The sequence below is a fragment of the Trachemys scripta genome, chromosome 8 (assembly GCF_013100865.1).
Source record: "Trachemys scripta elegans isolate TJP31775 chromosome 8, CAS_Tse_1.0, whole genome shotgun sequence".
NCBI classification, from domain to species: domain Eukaryota; kingdom Metazoa; phylum Chordata; order Testudines; family Emydidae; genus Trachemys; species Trachemys scripta.
In genome coordinates this window covers 77,447,122-77,474,656 of record NC_048305.1, presented here as the reverse complement: position 1 = coordinate 77,474,656, position 27,535 = coordinate 77,447,122, and the positions used below count along the sequence as shown (strand labels likewise).

The following is a 27,535-nucleotide window of genomic DNA, read 5'->3' as shown; positions in this document are numbered from 1 at the left end:
AGCGGCCTCGGCGGCGCCCAGCGTGGAGCGGGGAAGCACCAGCCCGCCGCACTGCCGCCGCCGGGAGCCACGAGCGCCGCCACCCCCGAGCCCCAGCCCGCCGCCGCCGCCGCATTCCCCCAGGTAGGCGCCGCTCGCTGCCCCGGCCGGGCGGGATCTCAGCCCCGCCCGGTGCCCGCGGGGAGCCCGCTCCGTTAGACCGAACCCGGCAGCTCGGCATCCTCCGCCCGGCGCTGTGCGGCGGCATCTGGCCCCGGGCCCGCGCCCCCAGCCCGACCTGGCCCGCAGCCGCCAGGTACTGCCCCGGGGAAGGTGCCGGCCGCGGGTTCCGGGCGCCGGGGAAGCCCTGGAAGCGGGCAGGGCTGGCGCCGTCGAGGTGGGGCTGCTCGGGGGGCTGGGAAGCATCCAGAGGAGCCCGGAGGCCTTTTCCCCGCTGGCTCGGAGGGCAGAGGAGCCCTGGAGCCGCTCGTTCTCTCCCGGGGGCTGGGAGGCTGGGGAACTGCCCATCCTGCCTTTTGCTAACCGGGGCAGGCAGCTGCGTTTCCGATGCAGGCAGGGCTGCTCTGTTGGGCAGCCGCGCAGAGCTGGGCTCCTCCAGCAGCCAGGGGAGGGGGTCGCCTGTTTCCCCCAGCTAAAGAGCCCAGGAAGTCGGTGAGTGCAGCCAGAGGCACTGGGGGACTCTCTCTTCTCCCCCCACCTGCACCCATCACTGAAGAGCTGGTTTAAACCGAGAACGTTTCGATATTTCATTGTGCACAGTCCATCTCCTTCCCCCCCACCCAACCCCCCTGTAGCACTGTGAGAGCAAAACTTTATCTGGAATCTCAGAATTTCCTCTGCTGACACGGTACGTTTTAGGGTTGCCATCAACATAAAGCCAGTGTAGATGACAACAGACGAACTCCCAGCGCTGAAACCTGTAGCAATTCTGGACATTTGGTTTTCTGTTTAGAAACAATAGGCTTGAGTTACCATGGTAGAAGCAGCCCTGAGGAGTAGCGGTACAGCAGAGGAAAACAGAAGCAGCTTCTGGTGTAAGTGACATGTTTTCTTGTTCCCGTTCTTCTGATTTACGAAGAATTCAGATAAAAGAAGAAGTCTCAGTAGTTGAAAGATAAAATAGTCGCGATTCATATGGATTAGTTGAGTTAACCCGTTTTTGTTTATATTTGTCGGTGGGAGGGGACACAAATAACGGAAAGCTTTGAATATGCAAGCCGTCGACAGTGCTTTCCGTATATCACTTTACAGAGACATGAACAGAAATCCTGTAAACAAGAATTATTCCAGTCCTTTATATGTTCTCCAAGCTTAATCAGGAATCTATGAAAAGGGGTTTATAAGTGATGGATTTGATTAGCACTTCAGAAGGTCTGAGCTCAGACAAGTAAAATATTTTATATTAGAAATTTCAAAATATGTATTTCTAGCTCGTATTGTGAGCCTATTGTATTTCTAGCTCTTATTTGTTATATGTGTGGTTTGGTAATTAGCAGTAAGGTCCCAGCATAATGAAAAGGGATGACTGAAGAGAAAATATAGTTAAAGGCTCAAGAATACATGGCTCTGATTTTTGTCAAAAATTAAAATGACCCTGATTTCGAGATCAGTTTAAAATAGCTTTGCTAATGCTATAATGTGATGGATGTTTTTGTTCATTATAAATGAAATGTAATTTATCCAGTTAACCAAACAGAGTTTACCATGCAAAATGAGTAGTTTATTAAAATCTGCCAAATATACCTTATAATAATTCCATTAGGAATTTTTTTTCAAAATTGATTATTTTTATCTCACAAACAAGTACTTGGGTTATAGATTGGTTTTGTATTCTCTTACGAAATTTACGTTAGATGTCCAAGAACATAACATTTGGAATCGCACCATTAGAAATATATGTAAACCTTTGCTTGTATAGATCACTTAGGTTTTTAGGCTACTGTGGCGTATGCTAAGAAAGAGAAAAGCTCTTTTAAAAAAATAGATACATGTGAACAGTTGGGGGGTGGAAATTGCAAACAAAGCTAAGGAAAATATGTTTAAATGTACTAAAACTCAGTTAAAAAATCGATGTATTTTAATTTCATTTTTGGGCTTAATCCGTGTAGTTAAAAGTCCAGCACTCCTCATTCCCACTTAATGGTCTGCATCTACTGAAAACTCTCTCTTTCACTTCAGTGGTGCAGGGTTGGACCTTAAAGAGGAGTGGTGGATGCTGAGCATGTCACAGAATTGGGCCCTATTATGATTTTTAAACTAATGGCAACTTGCTTATGTGTAACCATGACTGAATTGTCGCCACTGAAGCATAAAGGCCTTGTACTGAGCACCTGTGTTGTCTGAATCATTTCCTTTTCCAGTCTCACTCTGATTCTGTTAAAAAGTTTGCAGAAGTGTTTGCTTTGTTCTCCTTCAATATCTGAGTGTTTAAAGGCAGCCACTGGACAGCTCATATGCAGTTTTAGGTTTTATGGTATCATTTACTTTTGTTCTGTGAATTGGTTTCAAATCTAAACTTTTGGTTCCCAACCCTAAAAATCTAATTACTCTGTACATACAGTATTTGTGTCCTGTGCATCCTGGTTCCCAATAGAGGCAATCAGAAGTATCCTTCTGAGTTTCATCACAAAGGTACTTAGTTGGGTGCTCAGCACTTTCTGGAAATCAGGCCCCTTTAGTGTGCATCAAGCTGGGCTCCCAAAAATAGAGGCATCCAAAATCCCTCATCACTTTTTAAAATGTATGCCCATATTAGTGGATATATTTTTGTAGTAAATGTGTGTGTGTTGAGTGGAGACCTGAGAAAGTTAAACAAAACTCAGGTGGCTGGATGGTCAATAGGTAGCATTATACTGTCTTGTGATCACATGGGCCAGAAAGTGTCAGGTCTGCTGGAGATGCAGAACCTTACCTTTCTTTGAGCAGTGTTGTGCAGTGACCTTAGAAAAACACTGCTTTACTTCAGAGGCAGCGAAACTTGGCCTTCCTGAACTGGAAGAAATATGCTTCCCAACCAAACACCTCTGAATGTGAAGGGAAATGGAAGAGGTAATTCGTCAGAACAACTCACAATAGTGTGAGTTGTGTTACTGTATTTAATTCTAGAGCTGGTCTGGAGAGGGTTTCTTTCTTTCTTTCTTTTTTTCTTTTTCTTTTTCTCTGCTAAAAAGTTTGATGAACCTGATTTTTTTTTTCATTCAAAATTATTATCTTTTTAACCTTTTTTGGGTTTCTTAGAAAAACTGAAAACCAAACATTTTTCACTTTCTGAAATCTGAAAAATGTTTTGGTTTTCAGGTTTTCTAAGAAACCCCCAAAATTTTCAGTGGCAAGAGATTTTTTTTTTCATGAAAATCTCAGTGTAGTTGAGAAACCATTTTCCACCACAAAAAGATTCCATGGAAACTTTTCAATCCGCATTTAACTCCACACATTTGGTGCACTGAAAGCTTCTCTCTGCAGTTCATCCTTAACCTCTCTGTCTTGAGATCTTGTGACATAACACTGTTTGGGAACTCATGGCACAGTGAATGGGGACCTCTGAATAGCGCTGATGCTGTGGATTTATCAGGTCTTTTTCTCCCCTAAAAATGACAAGATATGAGGCTTGCTTGCATCACTCTTTTGGGCTCTGAGTGTGCAGTGTGTACCTGCTGTACCTTCAGACATAGCTCCATTAGTGGGATCATTCACTCCCAGGGCAGGCCAGGCACTGTTACCACTGTTGTTCTCTGCCAAAGGAAGCTTCTTTAAACTTAAACTTGTCCAGTAGACACTCTCTTTGGCTTTTCTCTACTATATTCTTATATAAAAGTGCCAAACCACATCCTCAAACTAGGCGTTCCTCTGCCTACCTTGCCTGAGGGGCCTGCTCTGGGAGGCATTCTCAGAGCAAGCCTCACCTCACACAAAATGGCTTGTGAAGGAGTAGGTGGTAATTAAATTTGCAGTGGAGCTGAGGGACTGAACCTGGGTCTCTCACCTCCCAGGTGAGTGCCCTAATCACAGGGTTGTAGAGTCATTCTCACACACTCTTTGGCTCTGTGCATATTTAATTATTTATACACAGTAGAACAATTTAAACAGGGGACACTGAGAGTGCTCTCCCCCAGAATATCCCAGGGCCCAATGGTTAGGGTTCTCTTCTAGTGGGGGAGTCCTAAGTTCAGATCCCTTCGCCACATCAGGTAGAGGAGGGGACTTGAACCCTGGGTCTCCCACATCTCATTGGGCTAAAAGTTATAAGGGAGGACACCAGTACCACCTCCTCTGTTTCTTGCAAATCACAGCTTAGATGGCTAACTCCAGGAGAGGGTGCACAATTGAAAATTCCAGGCACAGATAGGCACCTAAACCTAGCCCAGATTTGGAACGTGGGCACTTAAGCTACATCTGTCTCCTTGGCATTTCCTCTGGTTAGCTGAGGTGGCTCCCTTACTTAGTGTGTTGGTTTTTGTGAATCCTAATCTTAAGTGCCTGTCTCTCTCCGCGTGCATTCTATAGGGAGCCTGTATGCCTACATTGGGGTTGTGGATTCCACTGGTGGCAAGTCACCTAAAAGTTAGGCATTGCAATGCCTAAGGGCTCGTCTACACTACAAAGTTAGGTCGGCTTAACTACATCACTCAGAGCTGTGAAAAATTTCATTCCCTGTGCAATATAATTAAACTGACCTAAGCCCCAACGTAGAAATTACTAACTAGGTGAACCGAAGAATTCTACCATGAACCTAGTTACCAGCTCTTGGGGAGGTAGATTTACTACAGCAATGGAAGAAACCCTTCTATCGCTGTAAAGTGACTATGCACCACTGTAGCGTTTCTATGTAGACATACCCCAAGTTCCTTTGGAGATCTAGCATCTGATCTGGACTGACCACTTGCATGCTGCTGAACATAACTGCTAAATGCAGCAAACCAAGAGTCAAGTGCTGTCCCATGTATCATACCAGGTATGTCATACTGGAGTGCCCATGTTTCATGTTGAAATGCAATAACAAAAAAGTAAATATTGAACTGTAAGAAATGTAACTTCTGTTTGTCACCTGAAGAGAGACAGTTGTTAGGCAAGTCCTCTAATTGGTCAATCAATCTGGATGACTTTTTGGTGAATTGCACCCTCCTCTTGCATTGTGCCATAGAACTGCTGATAAATACTTTTCATGCACACTTGAAAATAGAACTGAGGAAACACCTTTTTGTGAAACCTACTAGTCCTGCTGTATCATGATCAGAATTCCAGACAACTAAAGCTTTTATCTTGCAAAATTTAGGCTTGACTACTTTCTGTGTTTTGTCGTATAACAAGACTTTTTGGTTAAGAAAACTCTAATCTGCCCTCAGAAGGGCATGGCTGGACACTGAGGCCAAGTCTACACTATGGGGATTATAGTGGAATAACTATGATGCCATAGCTACGTGGGTATAACTCCGTAATGTAAATACAGCCCACAGCAATGGAAGGAGCTTTTCCGTCACTGTAGGAGCACCATGCCCCCGAGCTACAGTGGGGGCTGGGTGGATTTTTCAAATCCTGAGCACTGAAGCTATGTCGACCTAAATTGTAAGAGTAGACCAGGCCCGATGAGCTGAAAGAGTCCTATAAAGAGTTCAGACTCAGATCTATTTTTCTGGATCCTTCAAACTTTTGAGCTTTATGACCTGTAAGAATCCACTTAATGTTAGTAGTTATCAATATACAGTGGCTGTTAACATTTCTTTTTCTATTAATTCAGAACAGGATTTTGAAATAAGGAGATCATCTGGACCGAGTGCCTTTAAAAAAAAAAAAAAAAAAAAAGCATTCCTACATTTTTTTTTAATGTGTGTAGACCAGGGGTGGCCTACCTGTGGCTCTGGAGCCACGTGCGGCTCTTCAGAAGTTAATATGCAGCTCCTTGTATAGGCACTTACTCCAGGGCTTGGAGCTACAAGCGCCAACTTTCCAATTTGCTGGGGGGTGCTCACTGCTCAACCGCTGGCTCTGTCACAGGCCCTGCCCCAACTCCACCCTGTTCCCTGAGCCTGCAATGTCCTCGCTCCTCCCCCTCCCTCCCCACCTCCCAGCCTCTTGCATGCCAGGAAACAGCTGATTGGGAGGTGCGGGGAGGGTGGGGGAGGTGCAGATCAGTGGGATTGTGCCCGTGGGCGGGAGGCGGTGGGGAGAGCTGCTGGGGAGCTGCTGACGTATTACTGTGGCTCTTTGGCAATGTACATTGGTAAACTCTGGCTCCTTCTCAGGCTCAGGTTGTCCACCCCTGGTGTAGACTATATCAGTTTTAAAAATTTGTAAGTTGTATAAACTAGCCTTTCCTATTGCCCAGTCAGAAATGATACCCTTAGTATAAAATGGGCTATGATTTATTGATCTGTCTTACAAATGTGGTTTCTAGTGGGAAGCTTTTTACACTAAAGAGAAAAATGTGTGATATACATTTCGGGCTGAAAATATCTGTATGTTTATCCAGGTGTATTGGGATTAATGTTTTATAAGAATACTGCAAATTTTAAAAAGTCCCCTTGTACCACATGCAAGGGATAGAAGAAAAGATCCTTTATATGAAAAAGGCATAAATCATGAAAGCAAACACTTCTTTAATTTTCTTTGGCTCCACTACAGTGTGGTCTTTAACGTTTCAGATGATAGAACTGCTTGAGACTCAGAATGGATCTCTTTAGATATTTTATGTTTCCTGACCTGGTCATGGTTGATTTTAATTTTTAATTACATCAGTGAAATTTGTTTATGCACCTTCAGATTTATAGATAATGAATATTTGTATTAAGCTATAGCCCCTGCATATTTCTAATCAATTATTTGCACTGTTTTTTACAATGTTTGTATCCTCTAAAATTGAGGATTATTTCTCTGTGTATGCTATCTGAATATGTTAAATAAGGATTCTGAAGAACCTCGCAAAACTTTTGCTTCTCTGAATCAGTCTGTCAAATTTTAGGATGTTTTAAAATATCACTTTTTGAATAATTTCTTCTTACTCAATCTTTGAGTTTGATCTAATGTGTTTTTTTTTATCATGTAAAGAGCATTTTGCTGCTCTGTAAGCAGAGTTCTAAGCTTGAAAGATATGTTAACCCTGTTAAGATAAGAGTGTTATTCCCAAAGCTGCAAAATGCTGTATATGCCCTTTGAAGCAGTCTCTTTTGGGACAGAAAAATTGGGGACTTCAGTATTTCTCTAAATATGTTTAAGGAATCTTTCCTCAGTCCTGCATAACTTGTGCACACACAACTCTCATTGACCTCAGTGAGGTTTTGAGGTGCATGATCCAGCCCTACGTTTGTGTTTCCGTAATCCAATAAAGTTGAGAGAGTAATTGAGCATGCAAATATGTTTATGCTACTCATATGAAAAAGTATTATGGCTTTTATGTATTAAAAAAAAACAACAAGAATATTTTTTGGGCTACTAACTCAGCAGCAATAGATACACTTGTGTGTAGGCTGAAATTGCTGCTACATACATGTTAAAACACAACATATAAATCAAAGAGAAACTGATTTTATCTGTTGAGTCTTGAAGTTAGTTCTCTGAGTTTCTTCTGCAGCAGTTGATGATGTCACAAACACTTAAAATAGAATAAGAAACATTTCTTGCACTTCCTCCTCTGTATTTGGTATGTGTCGTGTCTATAATTGTTTCCCAACATCTGCACATAGTGCCATGTGTCTGCAGAATGACACAGGCCATGATTTTCAAAAGTGACTGGTGAATGTGGGTTCCTAGCTGGAGAGACCTGAGGTGAAATCCTGGCTCCGCTGAAGTCGATAGCTCTACTGAAATCATTGAAAGTTTAGCTACGATTTTCAGGTGAGTGTTCAGCACGTCCTGAAAATCTGCCACTCTTTAAAGTGTCTCAAGTGCCACAAAATCACTAGTCGCATATAAAAGTTTTGGCCCCAGTCCTTGCCCTGGGGATCTTAGAAACTGGGTAAACAGAATCTTCGAACTCAGGGTTTTACTGGAAAGTGATGGAGAATCTTTTTAAATGCTGTGTGTGTGGAAATGTGCTGAATTATAGCCATGGAGACAAAAGTCCTGTTTCTGCACTGGACAGGCATAGTCCAGGGAACAGTGTATAAGCCTCATCCTGCAGCCCTTATTTAAGGAAAACTCCCATTAAAGTCAATGATGAACATTGACCACGTAAAGATGGTAGGATCAGGCCCCATTTTTTGTCTGAACCCTGACCTGCAGGGTCATGTTTCAAGGTGAGAGAATAATCCATTCTACAGAACAATTCAGTGTTGTCCCTCCACAGAAGGCCAACTAGTACTAATTATGATGTGGAGGATTTTTGTTCTTTGTGGTATCAAATGAGCTTGATTTCACAAAGCCATCAGAGAACAATTTTCAGTCACTACCGGCTCAGACTAGATTCTTTCCAGAGAACTAGAGAAAATAATATATAGTACTGTTCATCCACACATCCTGTCACACTTTACAAAGGTAGTAAGCCTCATTATGCACATTTTACAGATGGGGAAACTGAGATATAGAGAGCAACAGAGGGTCCTGTGGCACCTTTGAGACTAACAGAAGTACTAACAGAAGTACTGGGAGCATAAGTGACTTGCATCTGAAGAAGTGAGGTTCTTACCCACGAAAGCTTATGCTCCCAGTACTTCTGTTAGTACTTCTGTTAGTCTCAAAGGTGCCACAGGACCCTCTGTTGCTTTTTACAAATTCAGACTAACACGGCTACCCCTCTGATACTTGAGATATAGAGAGATGAAGTGGCTTGCCTGAGATCATGCAATGAGCCAGTGACAGAGCTGGGTCTCGGACTCCTGACTCTTACTCCATTGTCTCACTCATTAGGCCACATTTGTTGATCAGCCCCATCCACCAAGAAAATGAATTTCAAATATTTTGTTTTAAAATGCTTTTAGAAAACAGTAAACATGTAGACCTAAAAATGACTGCTTTGAGGACATAAATCAGAGGTGGGCAAACTACAGCCCGTGGGCCACATCTGGCCCACGGGGCTGTCCTGCCTGGCCCTTGGCTGGCTCTGGCCGGGTGGCATGACTGCGAGCTCCTGCTGCTCTGAGCGGCATGGTAAGGGGGCAGGGAGTGGGGGGGTTGGATAAGGGGCAGGAGGTCCCCGGGGGGCAGCCAGGGGACAGGGAGCAGGGGGTGGTTGGATGGGGTGGAGGTGGGGAGGGGGCGGTCAGGGAGCGGGGGGGGGGGATTGGATAGGCATGGGAGTCCCGGGGGGCCTGTCAGAGGGTGGGGGTGTGGATAGAGTCAGGGCAGTCAGGGGACAGAGAGCAGGAGAGGTTGGATGGGGGTGGGGTCTTGGGGGCGTGGTTAGGGGCGGGGGTCCCAGGAGGGGGTGGTTAGGGGACAAGGAGCGGGGGGGTGGGGGGGTTGGATGGGTCAGAGGTTCTGGGGTGGGCAGATGAGAGGATGGGGCCAGGCTGTTTGGGGAGGCACAGCCTTCCATACCCGGCCCTCCATACAATTTTGCAACCCTGATGTGGCCCTCAAGCCAAAAAGTTTACCCACCCCTGACATAAATGGATCTTTAAAAATGTATTTTTACAATCTTTCCAATTCTTTAAAATTGAGTTTATTACTGAGCAGTAGCAACACTTCTTGTTTGTATTCCTTGCTCCCAAATATTGATGTTTCTCACTGTGAAATTCTTAGTTATGATCAACAGAACTAAGTGTAGCTCTCCAAAAAAAGAAGAGCTGGCAAAAAGTGCAAGAGCTTTACAAATGATCTGTATTCATTGTAGTTTTTCCAGTTCACAGAAAATAGTTGTGGCTTCAAAGCTTAATGGGGGAGGATGATTCGTTCTTAGATGTATTGTTCCCTTCAAATGCCTAAAAGATAGGAAAACCTTAGTAGTAGGAGTTTTATTTATTTACGCATGTTATTTGTGTGTTACAAGAGGACCAACCAGAGACCCCAGTCAGGATTAGGTACCCACTGTGCTGGACACTACTCAAACATATAGTAAAATGATTGCCAAAATAGAAAGACAAGTCAGCCTTCTTATACATTTTACTTACACACACACACACACACACACACACTCTAGTAAAAGAACATTGTTAAGATGATAAAGTCAAGCACTCAAACGTTAGGAAGTGCCAGAATTAAGGTTGCCTGTGCATCCTTAATTCATCCCTTTTGTGCATATGAATAATGATAGAGTCATCAATTGTGTGATCATGTACTATTTTTAGTTTTCCCAGCCAGTTCCAGTCTCCTGCCTCCAACTCCCAGTTTCTTTTCCCCCAGTCCCATGCTCATCAGACTCCTTGTCCCAATTTATTCCTTTCCCTCCCCCGGTCTGTCCTTTGTCCCCCTACATTCAAATCAGATGGTGTCCTCCAAAATGCTGACTGGGTGCCAGCAGGGGCCGGGGTTCATTGAGAGCACAGGAGAGACAGGCTCCCTAGTGTCAGTTACAGTGTCCAGCCTGGAGTAGCTGGGAGTACCAATTACAGAGAAATTCCATCTGAGCCCCTGTAGCTTGGAGTTGGAGCATACTCTGCAGCAATGGCACATGTGCACTGTCCAGTCACACACAGGCGCTGTGAGGGGATGGAGCATGTTCAATCACTCTGTGAGCATGGTGTATTCACAGTCTGGTCAGCACTCAAGCATGCTCAGTGAGGGTGGAATCTTCAGTTATTTCTAGCTACTAAATCAAAGAAGTCTCCACTGAGCATGTTTGAACTGCAATTTTTCAAAGGCTTATAACTTGGCCAAATTTGGCAGATTTTTGCATGGAAGCAAAAGGTTCATCCCTGACACAAACACCAGGTCCTACCAAATTTCAAGTCCCTGCTTCAAAGCCTTTCAAAGAAAAAGTCTCAAGAATTTTTTAATATGGGCACAATGTATTTTTCCCCAACCTTGTTCTCAGAAATAGTGGAACCATATTGGCTACGTTTTTCTTCTAAAAAAAAAAACCCAGCAACTATTTCAGACTGAGGCAGACACCCCGCATGCAAAATTTCAGGCCAAACAGTTCAGCAAAGTTATGACAAACTGAAACAAGGTCTTAAAATGGGAAGTGTTGGACAACCTCAATAAATGGTAGCGCCAGCCCTGCTTATTCTGCTACAGTTCAGTCTAGGAAAACTTGGCTGTAATCAATGAGGCTCCACATGGGTGCAGTGATTTTTGCCTAACCCAGCACCCCAGACACACCCATGCGGATCTGGCTGCAGAACTGTGGCCATAATTTAGTCTTATCCGCTCTAGCTGGCCAAAGAGCTGAATCCTGTAGTCTCTGTGCAGACAAAAACAAAACAATTACTGGGAAGATTTATCTGCTCAGAACTGCAGAATTGGGCCCTCTGTCGTTAAACAGTTTAGCTTGTTTCCTTAACATGGTGCCTTGCCCAAGGCCAAAGACATTACAGTACCCCTTGACAGTTGCACTAAAATATTACTCAGAGTAACAAATGTTTATGATCGGTGACAAAGTGCTCCAACTTCAGGAGTGTGCAGTGTAATGTTTTATGTGAAGTAATACTCGGTGTAACCAGCAGTCATCCAATACAAGGAACATAAATGCTTACAGACTCCGTCAGCGCCCAGCTACCAGGCCACAGGTTCATTGCTGCTCATAATTACTACAGCCTGTATGTTAAATATGCATGGCTCTCTGCTTTTTTTAATGAAGATTAATGTTCCATAATTTGTGTATGGGAACCAGCCCAGAGACCTACTTGCAGCAGTTTTCCCAAAAGACACTTCATAATTCATACTAACACAAACAGTATATTTAAACCAGCAAAGAGAACTACTTTTGCCAAGCCCAGCACTTTCTGCCATCAGTGGATCTCCTGGCTTGAAATAGCGTGAAGTCCTCCAGGGTTACCATCTGTCCCAAAATCACAGAATAGGCTTGATACACAAACCTTCCACTCCCAGCTCTGCTGCTGTTCTGCCCCCAGCTGGAGCCAGCCTGACCTTATGCCCCTCTAAGTCAATGGAAAAAATTCCCACTGACTTCAGAGGAGCGGGATCAAGTCCATAGCCTTGTGACACACCCTCAAGAGGTGATGGGATTGATTCTCTATCCTATACTGATGCAGTGTCATGACTGTGAAATGTATTGCCAGCTAATGAATAATTTTATATCTCCTAGCTGGTTATTTTAAGAAAGCCCACACCTTTCAAGCCTCCAAGGTGTACTTAGTTAATTATACCTGCAACCCCTGTCTTCCTGTTACCGTCATCTTCATCTTCCCTCTTCTCCTCCTCCATTGTGTTCTTCACTCCCTGTTGCATCAGTGAGCTCCTGGGGGCAGGGACTGTATTATTAAATGTTTGCATCCAGCACAATGAGGCCCTGACTGTAACACACACACAATAAATAATGATTGCCTCCCTGTGTTGTAACACAATTGATTATCTTTTTCCACATGAAGAATAAAAATAGACAAGGGCTCGACCTGTAGTGAAAAACTCTGCAGTTTGGCAGACCCATTACTCTTGGAGTAGCAAATCTTGTTCCCCTGTGGGTGGTCATGTAAAAAAACAAAAATCAGTGGAGCTGCCATTTTATACTGTATGTAGCGGACAAGCTGTAGTGAAGTTGGGTATGGGGACCCAGTCTTGGGGCATTGTTCAGTGAGGATATGGGGATGGTGTGGAAGGTCGCTGGGACAGATGGGGCCTACCAGAGGGTCAACAAATGATACCAACCCCCTGATTGAAGTCTCCCATTTAGGGGACACAGAGCAGTCGGTAGCCTCTGCCACATCCTGGAGACTGCAGTTATTCTCCCAGAGGAGTTAATCCACCTGCTGGGACAGGGAAGGGGAACTCCATCCTTCCATCTCCTGCATGTCACCTGTGCACAACACATTTGTTTGGCCTTAATGAACCTGGGAAAAGCAACTCTATACAAGCAGCCATCTTGGTGTCAACTTTTTGTTATTTTTGGGTGGTCCATGAAGAAAATATGCTAAGTGGCCATACAGACATCTACAAAGACATGCTCCCTATCCCAAAGAGCTTGCAATAGATAAAATAAAGGGACACTATCCAGTTCATTCTTTTATTTAATTGAATCTGCTTTTCCAATCATAGCACCTATTTAAATTGCATCTAGAAAGCAGAGACAGGTAAGTTAAACATGCACAGCAGTTTCATTTGACCAACCCCCTTGTGCACTTAAAGGTTAGTACTTATCCACTACCAGTTATGCTACATAGAATGAAATATGTTACTCAAACGGAATCTTTAAAAATGACCACAGTAGCCTGCTATACTCGCACTATTATTGGCTGTAGCTTTTTAATTCAGGACTGTATTTTAGATGCATTTGTGTGTGTTGTTTTTAATTATAAAGTATTTTTCAAGACACTTGACAAAGACACACTGGAGAAAAAATATAGTAAAGCTCTTATAAACTACTAAACTCCCTCTCTGTCATGGGCCTGAAGATATCAGCCCCACAGGGAGATAGTCGGTGAATGGAAAACCCTGCTCTGCTATCATCACCCCTCCACAGCTGCACCCTGCAGGTATTCCTGTGAGCTGTCAGTGGTTCAGGAATTGAATTATTTAATTTCCTTCATATCCTGAAATGCACGTCATCTGGATCTCCTGATCTATAAAATATATTCACTTTTCTCTTCAGCCGTATTGGCAAGAACCTTCATTACTTCCTAACTGCCTATACCACTTTTCTTTATTTAATTTGATGAAGGCCAATTGCAAACAGGCAGATTAGTGCAGTGGCGCAGCCATTTTAGAATCATCATTTGATTTAATTTCTCTCATTTATTAATGAGACTAATTTGTCTCCAATTCCCTTCTTCCCCACCCTCATCTATTTATTCTCCTTAACTCCTTTAGGTTGCATTAACTCAGTCTGCTTTTTGCTGCTCTCATCTGCTCCTGAAAGCATTAACTGACTCTGTGGGCCAAGTTCTCAGCTGATGTAAATGCGTGAAGCTCCACTGAAGTGAAAGTTGCTGTGCCCATTTAAACCAGCTGAGAATGTGGCCCTCAGTGCTCTTGTTTGCTTCTTCCCCACATCTCCATTTCCAGCACATGCCTGTTTGTCTTCATATTCCTTCAGAAGACCACATTGGCCCCTTCTTTTCCATATGCTATTCTTTTGCTGTGGAATTTCAGGGTTCCCCAAAATTCTTTTGCACGCCTGTATTTTCACATCTCCTCTCATTGCCCCATATTCACGGAATCAATTTTCAATTCCCTTTATTTTCCATTGTTTGAAATACCTCCCTAGAAATATTAAAAATATATTTCCCTATTGACCCCTTCCCACCAGTTTTCCATGTGGCAAACCCTACATTTTATTTTGAATTATTTACAAGCTAGTACAGCTTGTTTTGTGGTGTTTATCCTTCCTTGTTTGTATATCACCATTGGCTGGTTCTCAGAACAGAGGTTAACTTGGGCTTCTTCTCTTAATTCTCTGCAGTAGCAGAATGCCAGATAGTCTAGCTCATACCTCCCTTTCTTTTTTAAGTTTCTGGAGAGCAAGGTGGGGTAGGGGAAGCAAGAGAGAAAAGAGAACAAGAGTGATGATTTTAATTAAGAAAATTAAGAGTATTTAGAATTCAGAGATTCTCCAACCAGATTATAACGACATTTAATACAAGTCAAAGCTTATGCCTAAACTATTGGGTATTGTGCCTGTAAATAGTAACTGGATGCAACTGAATTGAAGTCAGTGGAGCAGTACCAATTTACACCAGCTGAAATTCTAACCCACAATGTTTAAATTCATCTTTAATATTGCAATTCCTTTTAATAATAACATAAGAGAAACTCCAGTAGTTAATGTGTTGATCTTTGTCCTGAAATGTGGCATTGGTTTTAAACTATCTCTGTTTTGACTTGTTTAAAATAGTCAGCAGAATATAGATTGAATCTGAACCTTTTCCATTTGCAAAGTCCTTGTCGCATCTGATTGGAAATGAATCTATGAATAAAGTACTGTTTGAATGTAACACTTCTTTAGGGTCAGAGTCCTTGTGCAGCCTGGAGGAGTTCTTTAGCAATTCTTTGAAAAAGATAAACATGCAGTCTGTTTTTCTGAAGCTTTGGAATCCTCTGCTTATGGAATTCCAAGGAGTCTGCATGGTAACAGGGCTAGAAGCATAATGTGTAAAAGCAAGCTACTGTTGTAAAAGGAGTGGTAGTTATATGTATCCACTTTTTGTGCAATCATTCAATCCATCAGTATTGTAAAATACAGAATACAGATACCTTCCTTTGAATTTCTTATAGGCCTTTGCTGTGACTTCTAGTACCACAAAGGTAGCCTGCCATTAGAGGGAGAAATGATTGAGTTTCTTGAGAGAATGATAGAAAATGTCTCAAATATTCCATACCTTTGTGACCAGTCTCCATCTTGCAAATATCCATGTTTGCAAAATATTGCAAAAGAAGGATCAAGCGTAGAAAGTCCCCACTCTATGGACAAAGGACACACAAGTCAATTCCTGTTCCTTGTATTCATTGTATACTGTCATTAGTTCATTCACATCCACCATTGGGACCATATGTTGAGTAAAGAATGCTGAACAGTGCCTTAAATAGCATTCTGATATAGTTGTCACAACAAAACTGAACACTAGATTGACTCACCCCAACAAGTTTTTTTAATAGTCATTTTTTTCCAGTTCATCTCAATACTTTTCTGAGTGATTTTCTTCCCTGGTGATGTTCTCTAGTCTGAAAGAATGGATACTAATTTTCAGGTGCTGTAGATCTTGACTTAAAAAGATCAGTTGGTCTGTTTCTATTTTTAAAGTAACCAATCTATAAACTTTCTACTGTGCAACAATAATGAGGCTAAGTATTATCTAGAGCTGGTTCGGACAAAAAAATTCCGTTCTGAGGGAAATTCTAACGTTCCAAATTTTGGTTCCAAATCAGAACAAAAAGCCAAAATTTTGATGTTTCCCATGGAATGCTTCAATATGACATTTTCTGACAGAAAAACATTGCATCTGAAAATTTTCAGGCTGTTCTAGTATTGTCACTTAGGTATACTCAGATCATCCTTCTCCTCAGATGGACCTGCGAGAGACTTTCCTCATGGAAGTTCTCCCTCATCGTCTGTGGACCACCAACTAGACAGTGACGTGGTCATGTGCTCTTGAACAGTTCTAATATTCCATATGACATTCCATATGCTCATTATCCAGTATACTGGAGGAGAAGGGAAGGAGATCTGAGGAGCATTTCCTTGTGGTGGCGTAGACTATATGTCTTCATCTAAATTCCTCATCGATTACCTACCTATAAAGTAATCAAACACTGTTATAATAAAACAAAACTACTTACAAATATATAGCGAAACCAGAATTCAGATTTATCCGGGCTTCCCACTGATTTCAGTGCAGAATGATTTTTCATCCCATCTACTCCTACACTCAGTGCATTTTTTGCTGTGTAGTTGCCAACTCTCATGACGTTAGGCGCTTTGCTTAAAGCTTTCCTTCTGGAGTCATAAGATTGTGTGAGAATCTCAACTTTGGTTTACAAAAAAATTTCTACCCCTCATAGTTGTGGAGAAAAGCTTGAAAATATGAAACCCTACAGGATCTGATGCCAGAAGACACAACACCTCCCCTCCCCCAAAACAAAAAACACCCCACAAAATAATCAACCCCCCCGAAGTTGTTAGCAGAACAAAACAAAAAATGATTTCAAAGCCAGTCATGATCTGCGGGATTTTTGAATGTTTGGAGCTGGCGGTACTTCTGTTGTCAGCAAAATGCCAGCTTCCAATGACTGAGCTGACAGCCATGTAAATAGCAAAGCTTCATCAGGGATCACTAAATGGCATCTAATAGATTAAAATTGTATTTATATATTCTTTAAAGAATGTATCTATCTATGAGTGTTTGATAGAAAAATAACAATTTTAAAATAAAAATCTGATGGAATAGCATTCCAAAATTATTTAGATTTGTGCTGGAAATAAAGAAAAGGAAGGAAGGAGTCTTCCTAGCAATGGCCATAAAATAGTACAAATTCTGGTACTCAATTTATGTCATGCTTTAGCTCTTGCTCAAGAGTCTTTCATCTGTGTGACACTTATGGGCATTGTGATGCTGTCAGGTAAAGGATACCTAAAGTACAGTGCTCCACTGATAAGTGCTGGTCATATAATTTAAAGGGATGGATTTTTCCACTGTTTTCTAAAAGAAAAAAGAGTGAAGAGAAGGTTTGTCCTATTAGTCACTCACACCAGCTCTCCCTCTTTTGAAGAAGCACTTTCCCCTGGTTTCTCTGCTGAGTTTTTGTGAGATAAGCACACAGATATCAGAAGGGGCTCTCCTGGCTGGAGAGTCATAAAGAGAGCTGTATACCATCACCATTACTGCAACAAACTGGGCATCAGTGCAGATCTATGGATACGGACACTGCCTCATAAATATCTCTGATTTTTAATGTGGTTTTGTGAAGTAATGCTTCAGTTGTAGTGGCTTCATTGACAGTGTATGAAGTCTGAAGGATTTATGAAGACAATATGTTAATGTAACTCATGCTTAGAGTGCCTTCTATCCAAGGATCTCCAAACACATTATGGCTATGAATGAATAATCCAGCAACACCCTTGGGAGGTGACGATTATGCCCATTTTTAGATCCAAGGAACTGGGAGGGCAGGACGTGAAGCACAGAATTCCTAATGATTGTAGAAGGTCAAAATAGCATTTCCCCCCTCCCCACATTGAGTCAACTATCTTTTTTCATGAGTCATATGGAATGGAGGAGGATAGCATGAAATGACTAAACACCAGCCTTGCTTGACTGTCTTTCAGAAACATGATTCCTGTTACCGAATTTCGTCAGTTCTCTGAACAGCAGCCGGCATTCAGAGTACTGAAGCCATGGTGGGATGTGTTTACGGACTATCTCTCAGTAGCCATGCTGATGATTGGTGTATTTGGATGTACTTTACAGGTAAATTAAACAAAGTATAACTTAAAAGCATGTTGTTGGGGTGTTCAAAAAATGCCAGACAGAGCCTTCTTTAGAAGAACATTATCAAGTTTTGTTTTTGCTGTAGTCAAAATCTGCTGGCCCAGATGAGTAATTTGTTTGAACAGATGAATAAAATATTAAGGCCCAGACCCTTAGCGGCTGAAAATCAGAAGTCAGTGGAATTATGTTGGTTTGCACCAGCTGAGGAATTGGCCCATTTGTTTTTTAATGATCCTCAGTCATGGCAAAGGAGCGTGAGGAGATTTTGTGCCTTTTTTTCATAACAATTTTTCAAAGCAAACCTGACCGTACAGTTAAATTCTTGTTTTTCACTCTTTATTATTTACAACTTTCTTAAGGGCTTAACAATATATTTTTGTCTTTTTTCATTTGGCAAACATCAATTTTATTTTTTTCCCTGTGTTTTGAATAGAGCTGAAATGAATATGCTTATTTTATTCATAACGACCCATAATTAATAACTGTGCCTCCTCCGTGCCAAAACATTTTGAGGATGCTTGGTACATAAACAATTGATGTTAACTGCTGGGTTAGTTAAATGCTGCTACAGAGCCAGAATCTGACAAGGAGCAGAAAGCTCTATTGTATGGTGGGCTCCACAGAAATAGCTGTTGTTTTAAAAAAAAATGTATAGCTCTTTGGTCCTGAATATTTTTTGTTTTTACATGTGTAAATTTGAAGGACCTTTCCAACAGGTTAGCGAGTAGATCAAAGTTTAGACCCATAAACATTAACTGTCCCCTTTAATAAAAAAAAGTGGAGGGGGGTGCCTAAATTGTGATTTTTTTGTGTATGAGGCAGTGCACAGTTGTGCAGACCCAGGAACTACCTATCAAATCACGATCTACTTCCCAGTTTTCCCCATTCCAGTTAGGACTTACCCAGTGATGAGCTGGCAAAATCTTAACAACCGGTTCCCTCCTCACCCCACGAGGGGGTCGTGGCCCACCCCCGCCTCCCGGGACTCCTGCCCCATCCAACCCCCCACGTTCCTTGATGCCCCCCCAGGCCCTCTGCCCCATCCACCCCCCTTCCCTGTCCCCTGACTGCCCCCTGCCGCCCCATTCAACCCCTCTCATTCCTGATGGCACCCCAGGACTCCTGCCCCATCCAACCACCCCTTTTCCCTGTCCCCTGCCCACCCCTGGAACCTCTGCCCCTGACTGCCTCCCACCACCCCATCCAACCCTCCCTCCTTCCTGACTACTCCCCCAGGACCCTTGCCCCCATTCAACCCCCCTGTTCACAGCCCTGACGCCCCCCTGCTCCCTGCCCCCTTACTGCGCTGCCTGGAGGTGGCTGGTGGCACTACAGCGGCACTGATAGGCTGGAGCCAGGCCACGCCACCGCCGCGCAGTGCCTGGAGCACCGGGTCAGGCCGAGCTTGCAGCCCCCCTGCTTCCTGCGAATCAGCTGTTCACGCGGGAAGCTTGGGAGGGCTGAGAAGCAAGCAGCAGCTTCGTGCTCTGGCCCAGGGAGGCAGAGGCGGAGCGGAGGTGAGCTGGGGCGGGGAGCGGTTCCCCTGCGTGCCCTGCCCCCGGGTTACCTGCTGTGGTGCGAGCGGCCCCCCTGCCCCAGCTCACCTCCCTGGGCCTGAGCGCGAAGCTGCTGCACCGCTTCTCCACCCTCCCAGGCTTCCCGCGCGAACAGCTGATTCGCGGGAAGCCGGGGGGAGGGGGAGAAGCAGGGCAGAGCGTTCAAGGGAGGAGGCGGAAGCGGAGCGTAGGTGAGCTCGGGGCGGGGAGCTGCTGGTGGGTGCTCTGCACCCACAAAATTTTTCCCGTGGGTGCTCAAGGCGCCACTTTTGGATAATGTGCTCAGGGGGAGTGGCTGCTCCCCCTGTCCCCCCTTAGCTACGCTCCTGGGTCACTTCAACTTACCAGTTGTTAAATTTAGAAGCCCTTTTAGAACCGGTTGTCCTGCACAGGACAACCGGTTCTAAAAGGGCTTCTAAATTTAACAACCGGTTCCTGCAAACCGGTGCAAACCGGCTCCAGCTCACCACTGGACTTACCCTATGCTCGGCTTATATCTGGTGCAGTATATCTCCCACAGCCTTTGCTCTACCCACCTATGCAGGGAATAATGACTTGGCAGAGGCTGCTTCTCCTCTGCATAAACCCATAGAGCATGCCACAAACAGGCTCTATGTTCCTGTCACTGATATGAAATAAGCCTCATCATTTCCTGTTTAACCCCTATGCCGTTTCTTACTGATTCACATTTTCTTAGCAGGATTTTGATCCAGCTGACGCTGCTGGATCCAATAATACTGCTTAATGTGGAACTCACATTCCCTAGGAAGTGAAGTTAAAGGGACAAATTCTCTGCTGTCATAAACTGGCAGACTACAGTGGAGCTCTGCTCATTGATACCAGCAGGGAATTTTCTCCAGAATTTCAATGATAAATGTCCCAAATTGTGCAGGATATAAGGTATAGGTTTGTATTATATTTTTTAAATGTCTTCTGCTGTGTACAGAAGATGTGTGTATGTGATATGTGTTCAAAAATTCCACTTCACGAGGGCACTTTTTGGGCCAGCAGCCAAGTGTTTGTTGACATGAACAAAGCATAGTTTCAGATACTTGCATACTTAACTGCTTGACTGAATAAACCACAAGGGAAATGGTGTGTGAAAACAATTCAGATGAAACAGACAAATATTTACATTCCCATTTATTACAATTGTGTAAACCCAATTTTAAGATAATGGGCCAGATCCTCAACTGATGTTGATTGGGGTAATTCTGTTGACTTCACTGGAGCTTTATACCAATTTATACGAGTTGAGAATCTGGCTCAGTGTATCTAAAGGAGCTTTCTAAGCCTGGTCTACGCTACTGCAGTAAGTTGACCCAAGTTATGTGAATAACATAATTGAAGTCGACATAGCTTAAGTCAACTTACCAGTGTCTACACCATGCTGTGTAGATGGGAAGATGCTTTCCCGCTGACTTACCTTACTCTTCTCGGAGAGATGGAGTACACAAATTGATTGGAGTGCACTCTCCCATTGATTTAGCATGTCTTCACCAGACCTGCTAAATCGACACCCACTGCATTGATTGCAGCAGCGCCAATCTACTGGTAAGTGTAGACATGGCCTAAGTTTCAGCAGTTACCATGCTGGAGATAGTTAAAAAATAATGGTGGGGTCCAGTCCTGCTAGGTGGCATGCTTCCTCAGCTCCTGCTGAAGCCAATGGGAAGTGTGGGCACTCAGGCAGAGTAAGCCCCTGTGTGTATATGTGGTGGGTTTAAATCTGATCGGTTAGTACTGTATTCATGCAATGATCACGAAGTCAAAGACAGAGTTACTCTTTCATAGGTTTGTTTACATGTGGAAGATTTTTATAAGTATGGAAATGACTAAATAGGTCAGACAATCTAGTTTTTTGCATATATTAATCGTGTGATTAGCACATAACAAATAACAATAATGGATTTAACCACTGAACTAATACTCAGCATAGAGTGTATCAAGAAGAAATTACATTTAGCTGATGCTATTATCCAAACAGTGATTACATTAGGCATCATCTCTACATAATTTGAAAGTGTATCTTTCTGTGTGTTTCAGGTTATGCAAGACAAGATAATATGCCTTCCAAAAAGAATACAGCCTTCACAGAACCACGCTCACATTCCTAATGTGTCTAATGCAGTCCCAAATACAACCCCACTTCCTCCACCCAAACCATCCACTACTCCTGCCACTGTTGAAATGAAAGGACTAAAGACTGATTTAGACCTTCAGCAGTATAGCTTTATAAACCAAATGTGCTATGAACGTGCCCTGCATTGGTATGCAAAGTACTTCCCTTACCTTGTCCTTATACATACTCTGATCTTCATGCTATGTAGTAACTTCTGGTTCAAATTCCCTGGATCAAGCTCAAAAATTGAACACTTCATTTCCATATTGGGGAAATGTTTTGATTCTCCCTGGACAACAAGGGCATTATCTGAAGTGTCTGGGGAAGACTCAGAAGAGAAGGACAACAGGAAGAACAACATAAGCAGGTCAAATACTATCCAACCTAGCACAGAAGGCACTTTGGTCAAGACTCAGTCTTTAAAATCGATACCTGAAAAGTTTGTTGTAGATAAGGGGACAGCAGGGGCACTGGATAAAAAAGAAGGAGAACAGGCAAAAGCATTGTTTGAAAAGGTGAAGAAATTCCGACTGCATGTTGAAGAAAGTGATCTGCTCTATGCTATGTATGTTCGTCAGACTGTACTTAAAGTTATTAAATTCCTTATCATTATTGCTTACAATAGTGCACTAGTTTCAGAAGTTCAATTTACAGTAGACTGTAATGTTGACATTCAGGACATGACAGGATATAAGAATTTTTCTTGTAATCATACCATGGCACATCTATTCTCTAAACTTTCCTTCTGCTACCTGTGCTTTGTAAGCATCTATGGACTAACATGCCTTTACACTTTATATTGGTTGTTCTATCGTTCACTAAAGGAATATTCTTTTGAATATGTTCGGCAAGAGACTGGAATTGATGATATCCCAGATGTTAAGAATGACTTTGCTTTTATGCTTCACATGATAGATCAATATGACCCTCTTTATTCAAAGAGATTTGCAGTGTTCCTGTCTGAAGTCAGTGAAAACAAGCTGAAACAGCTGAACTTAAACAATGAATGGACTGCGGATAAATTGAGACAGAGGCTACAAACAAATGCATATAACCGGCTAGAACTGCAGCTCTTCATGCTTTCTGGACTTCCAGACACTGTTTTTGAAATTACAGAGCTGCAGTCTTTAAAACTTGAAATAATTAATAATGTTATGATACCAGCAACCATTGCACAGTTGGATAATCTCCAAGAGCTCTCTTTGTACCAGTGTTCTGTGAAGATCCACAGTGCTGCCTTGGCTTTTCTGAAGGAAAATCTGAAGATCTTGAGTGTCAAGTTTGATGACATCAGAGAGCTTCCACATTGGATGTATGGGCTCAGAAATTTAGAAGAGCTCTACTTAATTGGTTCTCTCAGTCATGATATTTCCAAAAACATTACTCTTGAGTCTTTTCGGGAACTTAAAAGCCTTAAAATTCTCTACATTAAAAGCAATGTATCCAAAATCCCACAATCTGCAGTTGATGTTTCAAGTCATCTTCAAAAAATGTGTATCCATAACGATGGCACCAAATTAGTGATGCTCAATAACCTGAAGAAAATGGTTAACTTGACAGAGTTGGAGCTGGTTCACTGTGATTTGGAGCGCATACCTCATGCAGTTTTTAGCCTTCTCAGTCTCCAGGAATTGGATTTAAAGGAAAACAACCTCAAATCAATAGAAGAAATAGTTAGTTTTCAATATCTGAGAAAACTTACAATCCTAAAACTGTGGTACAACAGTATAACATATATCCCAGAGCATATAAAGAAACTCACTAGCCTAGAGCGTCTTTCCTTTAGTCACAACAAAATAGAGGTTCTTCCATCCCACCTATTCCTATGCAACAAAATCAGATACTTAGACTTGTCTTACAATGACATACGATTTATTCCACCGGAAATAGGAGTGCTGCAAAGTTTACAGTATTTTTCCATCACTTGTAACAAAGTGGAGAGTGTGCCAGATGAATTATACTTTTGCAAAAAACTTAAGACTCTCAAGATTGGGAAAAATAATTTGTCAGTCCTTTCACCTAAAATTGGTAATTTAGTATTCCTCTCCTATTTGGATATTAAAGGCAATCACTTTGAAATTCTCCCGCCTGAACTTGGTGAGTGTAGGGCTTTGAAGCGGACTGGCTTGGTTGTAGAAGACACTTTGTTTGAAACTTTGCCTTCTGATGTTAGAGAGCAGATGAAAGCTGAATAATTAACTTCCTTTTACTCAGTTTTACAGAAAGATGCTTCTACCAAATACACTATATAAATAATTTGATAGTCTGAGTATGCCTTTATTGATGTGTTTATTTTATTTTTTCTTTTGTCCTTTTAACACAAAACTATCTGTACAAACAAATGTGGAGTAAGGAATATATATATATTTTTAAATAAAAATTTACTTGTATTTTTTCACAGTTTAAAAATATTTTAAAGTTTATTTTGCCCTGATAACAAAAGAGTGTTTGAAAAATTATTTTGTACTGGCAAAAGCTAATGGTTAGATCAACTGTTTCTTAATTTTGGCTAGAAGGGGATGGTGTGTTTCCAACTGTCTACCTTGAGTAGCATATTTTTTTTAATAGATGAATGTATCATCTGCTGGGCCATTGTTAATGCCTTAGGATCTGATTTTCTAGGGGTTGATTCTGTGAGATGTTGAGCAGCCTCAACCCTTATTTTCATCAATCGGCGTTGAAGGTGCCCAGAACCTCACAAAACCTGACCTTGATTAAATGTCCTTTTGTTGAGACTCTACACGTACCAACTATTCTCCCAAGTGGTCAAAGTGGCCTAAGGAAATTAGGTGCACAACTTCCATTGAAAGTCAATGGGCACCTAACTCCCTTATGCCCCTCTAGAAATCTCAGCCTCCATCTCATGCAGTATGCTGAACAGAACACATCTGCTGTCATTATTCTTCAGAACTGAACACGTAAGGCTACGATTTTCAGAGTAGTATAGGAGAGTCAATCCTGGAAGGATTCAAGTTTGAGATTTTAAAAGAAGTGCAGGAGTTGAACAGAAGGTATGTGACTAAGTCAGTGCTTTGAAAATCTCAACCCAGATCTTTACATTCTGCAAGGTGAAGATGAAATACCACAGTCAGGGAGCTCTCCCTCCCATCCCCCAACCAAGGGCCTATTCTTACACAGTGGTGAATGCCTTCAACTTCCACTGAATTCAATCCCCTCCCCTCGCCATTCCCCTCCTACCCCCTACAGGGTGTTTGGCATCTCATATGACTGAACTGTTTGGGGCTCAGGATCATTGCAGTTACCTTTGGTCTGTGAAGCTTTTGACCAGGAAACATAAATGCTTCCAGGAGCTAAGAAGCTCTGCAGTGGGCTTGGTAGCGTATTTCCAGGCTTGGCGGAGGAGCCTTACAGATTTTCAGAAACCAGATTAAATAAAAAAAAAAATCTAATATTAACATGTCAAGTCTCAGCATAGCAGAGGCTGGTGGTGAAAGCCACATTTGTTTTAATTTTCCAGCTAGTAATTAAATTGAAAATTGTACAATTGGAAGCCTGCTTTTTAAAATAATTTAATCATCTGTAATAGGCTGACATGATAGTGCATCAGGTTGGGAATTTTATCAGCTAAATCTGTGTTAAGTTATTTTGTCAACTACTCCTGCCATTTACTTTCTCATGGGCTGGTCGGGCAGGTGTTGTCCATTTTAATTCTATGTGCTATTCAAAAGCTAATTTAAGCCTAATAAAAAAAATAATTTAAAATTTCCCCGGGCGTCTCCTCTTCCCCTGTATGTTTGAATCACAATGCAGGCACTGGATAATTGGTAGCAGATAACTAGAAATAAGTACTTCCTTTGAAAGGGCAGTCATGCTGTTTGTAAACTGCAGAGGCTTGGCTGCTAATTTTAAAAAGTTATGTGAAACAATTACTAGGTGGTTATCAGGGTATTTGCTCTTTGTTGCCAGTATTGCATGTGTGGCTTGCACTACAGTTAATTTAAGTTTTGGGTCTTGGTACAGAAGCATGTTGTTGCTTTAAGAATCTGACATATGGGGGTGGGAGAGATGAAGAAAAATAATGTTTTCCCCATTAATCCAGGGTGTACTATGTAGTTCAGTACGAATACTTGCCATAGTACCAAAGTCAGACTTACTTTTACCATATGATTAATGAGATGGGTTGGATGTGAAGGAACCAAAGCACGCTTTTTAAAAGGTTCAGTTTAGCTCTATAATTGATCTATTGCAAGGGCTACTTTTATTTATATATGGAATGCACTTACAAGAACTGCTTCACAGTATAAGTACTCTAAATGTGCTTCAGTTGGATGTGATTTGGGAGAGAGAAATGTTTCATTGCTTGTATGAACCTAATTATGTAAACCCAAGTGCTGTAGTTCCTGATGAATGTAAATTGTTTAAAATGTCCAAGTAATTAGTGAATCTGTATCGTTATCTTACTTAGATCTGAAATAGGAGATTACATTAGGGTTGATAAAAAATCTTTACAATGTCTATATTCTTAGACATAGCATTTCAAAAACATGATTTATTTTGTGTCTATTGTTGTCTCCCTTGTATAGTGCAGTGTATATTCTGAATGGAAATTACACACACCTTTTAGCTAAAGTTTTGAAGGCCTGGCCTACACACAGTTCTTGTACTGCTATAACTATGTCAGTTAGGGACGTGATTATTTATCTATTATAGTTGTACCAGTACAACCTCTAGTGCAGTGGCTCTCAATCTTTCCAGACTACTGTACCCTTTCAGGAGTCTGATTTGTCTTGTGTACCCCCAGGTTTCACCTCACTTAAAAATTACTTGCTTACAAAATCAGACATAAAAATACAAAAGTGTCACAGCACACTAGTACTGAAAAATTGCTTTACTTTCTCATTTTTACCATATAATTATAAAATCAATTGGAATATAACTATTGTACTTACAATTCAGTGTATAGTATATAGAGCAGTATAAACAAGTCATTGTATGAAATTTTAATTTGTACTGACTTCGCTAGTGAATTTTATGTAGCCTGTTGTAAAACTAGGCAAATATGTAGATGAGTTGATTTACCCCCCAGAAGACCTCTTTTTACTCCCAGGGGTATGTGTACCCCTGGTTGAGAACCACTAGTGTGGACACAATTATACTGATATAAACATGCCTTATACCGGTATAGCTTATTCCCCTTCCTGTATGGGAGTAGCTATACTTCTATAAGCACATTGGTATAATGGCATTCACACAAGGGGGTTTTATAGCTTTAATTATACAGATGTAGATAAACCGGTAGAGTTGTGTTTAGACAAGCCCTTAGAATCACAGTGAATGATAAAATATCAAATCACAATTATCAGTTTAATCTTATGAAACAAACTCAGGTAAGCGGCCTGTTGGCTTTTTCTAAACTTCTTAATATCTAATCTGTGGGATGTATTTTCAAATTACAGTATTTTAGAAATGCTCTTGCTAACAAATGATTGTTTCCTAATTCTGTATGAGATTCAGGAAAGATTGCATATGTAAATGTAAAAGTGCCATATTTACTCAGCCATTCATTTACTACTCATACATATATTTACCTGCAATGGATTATGGAAGATCTTTCTGGGAACTACAGTAATCTAGTAAGAATGGATGGACTTTTTATTGATAATACTATAGGCATGATTTGAATGAGCATATATGTCCAGTTATATTAAACCAGGTGCCAAGTAACTAACAAAATTCCCGCATATAAACAAAGCATTTTACATCATTACAGAAAATACAAATCATTCTTAGTAATAGGAACAGAGATAACAGATGGTCGATCAAACATAAGAAAACTATCTTCTGATTTTTAAAAATGTGTACTGAACCTTTAAAGCAGACCTATTGCATGATCAAAATCTGGGTATATCTGTTTCCCCTGTTGTATC

General features: G+C 41.8%; 1 protein-coding gene across 3 annotated transcripts; it reads left to right on the top strand.

Moving 5' to 3' along the window:
• The first annotated feature begins 14 nt into the window (after positions 1 to 14).
• Positions 15 to 26,445, top strand: LRRC8C (leucine rich repeat containing 8 VRAC subunit C). 3 transcript variants are annotated; one of them, XM_034779249.1, is made up of 4 exons: positions 15 to 123; positions 953 to 1,034; positions 17,807 to 17,948; positions 21,572 to 26,445. In XM_034779249.1, exons 3-4 carry the CDS (start codon positions 17,811 to 17,813, stop codon positions 23,840 to 23,842), a joined length of 2,409 nt encoding a protein of 802 aa, XP_034635140.1. In that variant the 5' UTR covers positions 15 to 123; positions 953 to 1,034; positions 17,807 to 17,810; the 3' UTR covers positions 23,843 to 26,445. The 3 variants fall into 3 exon arrangements, with proteins under 3 accessions (XP_034635140.1, XP_034635142.1, XP_034635141.1); XM_034779250.1 differs by lacking the exon at positions 15 to 123 and adding an exon at positions 222 to 295; XM_034779251.1 differs by lacking the exon at positions 953 to 1,034.
• The last annotated feature ends 1,090 nt before the right edge of the window (positions 26,446 to 27,535 follow it).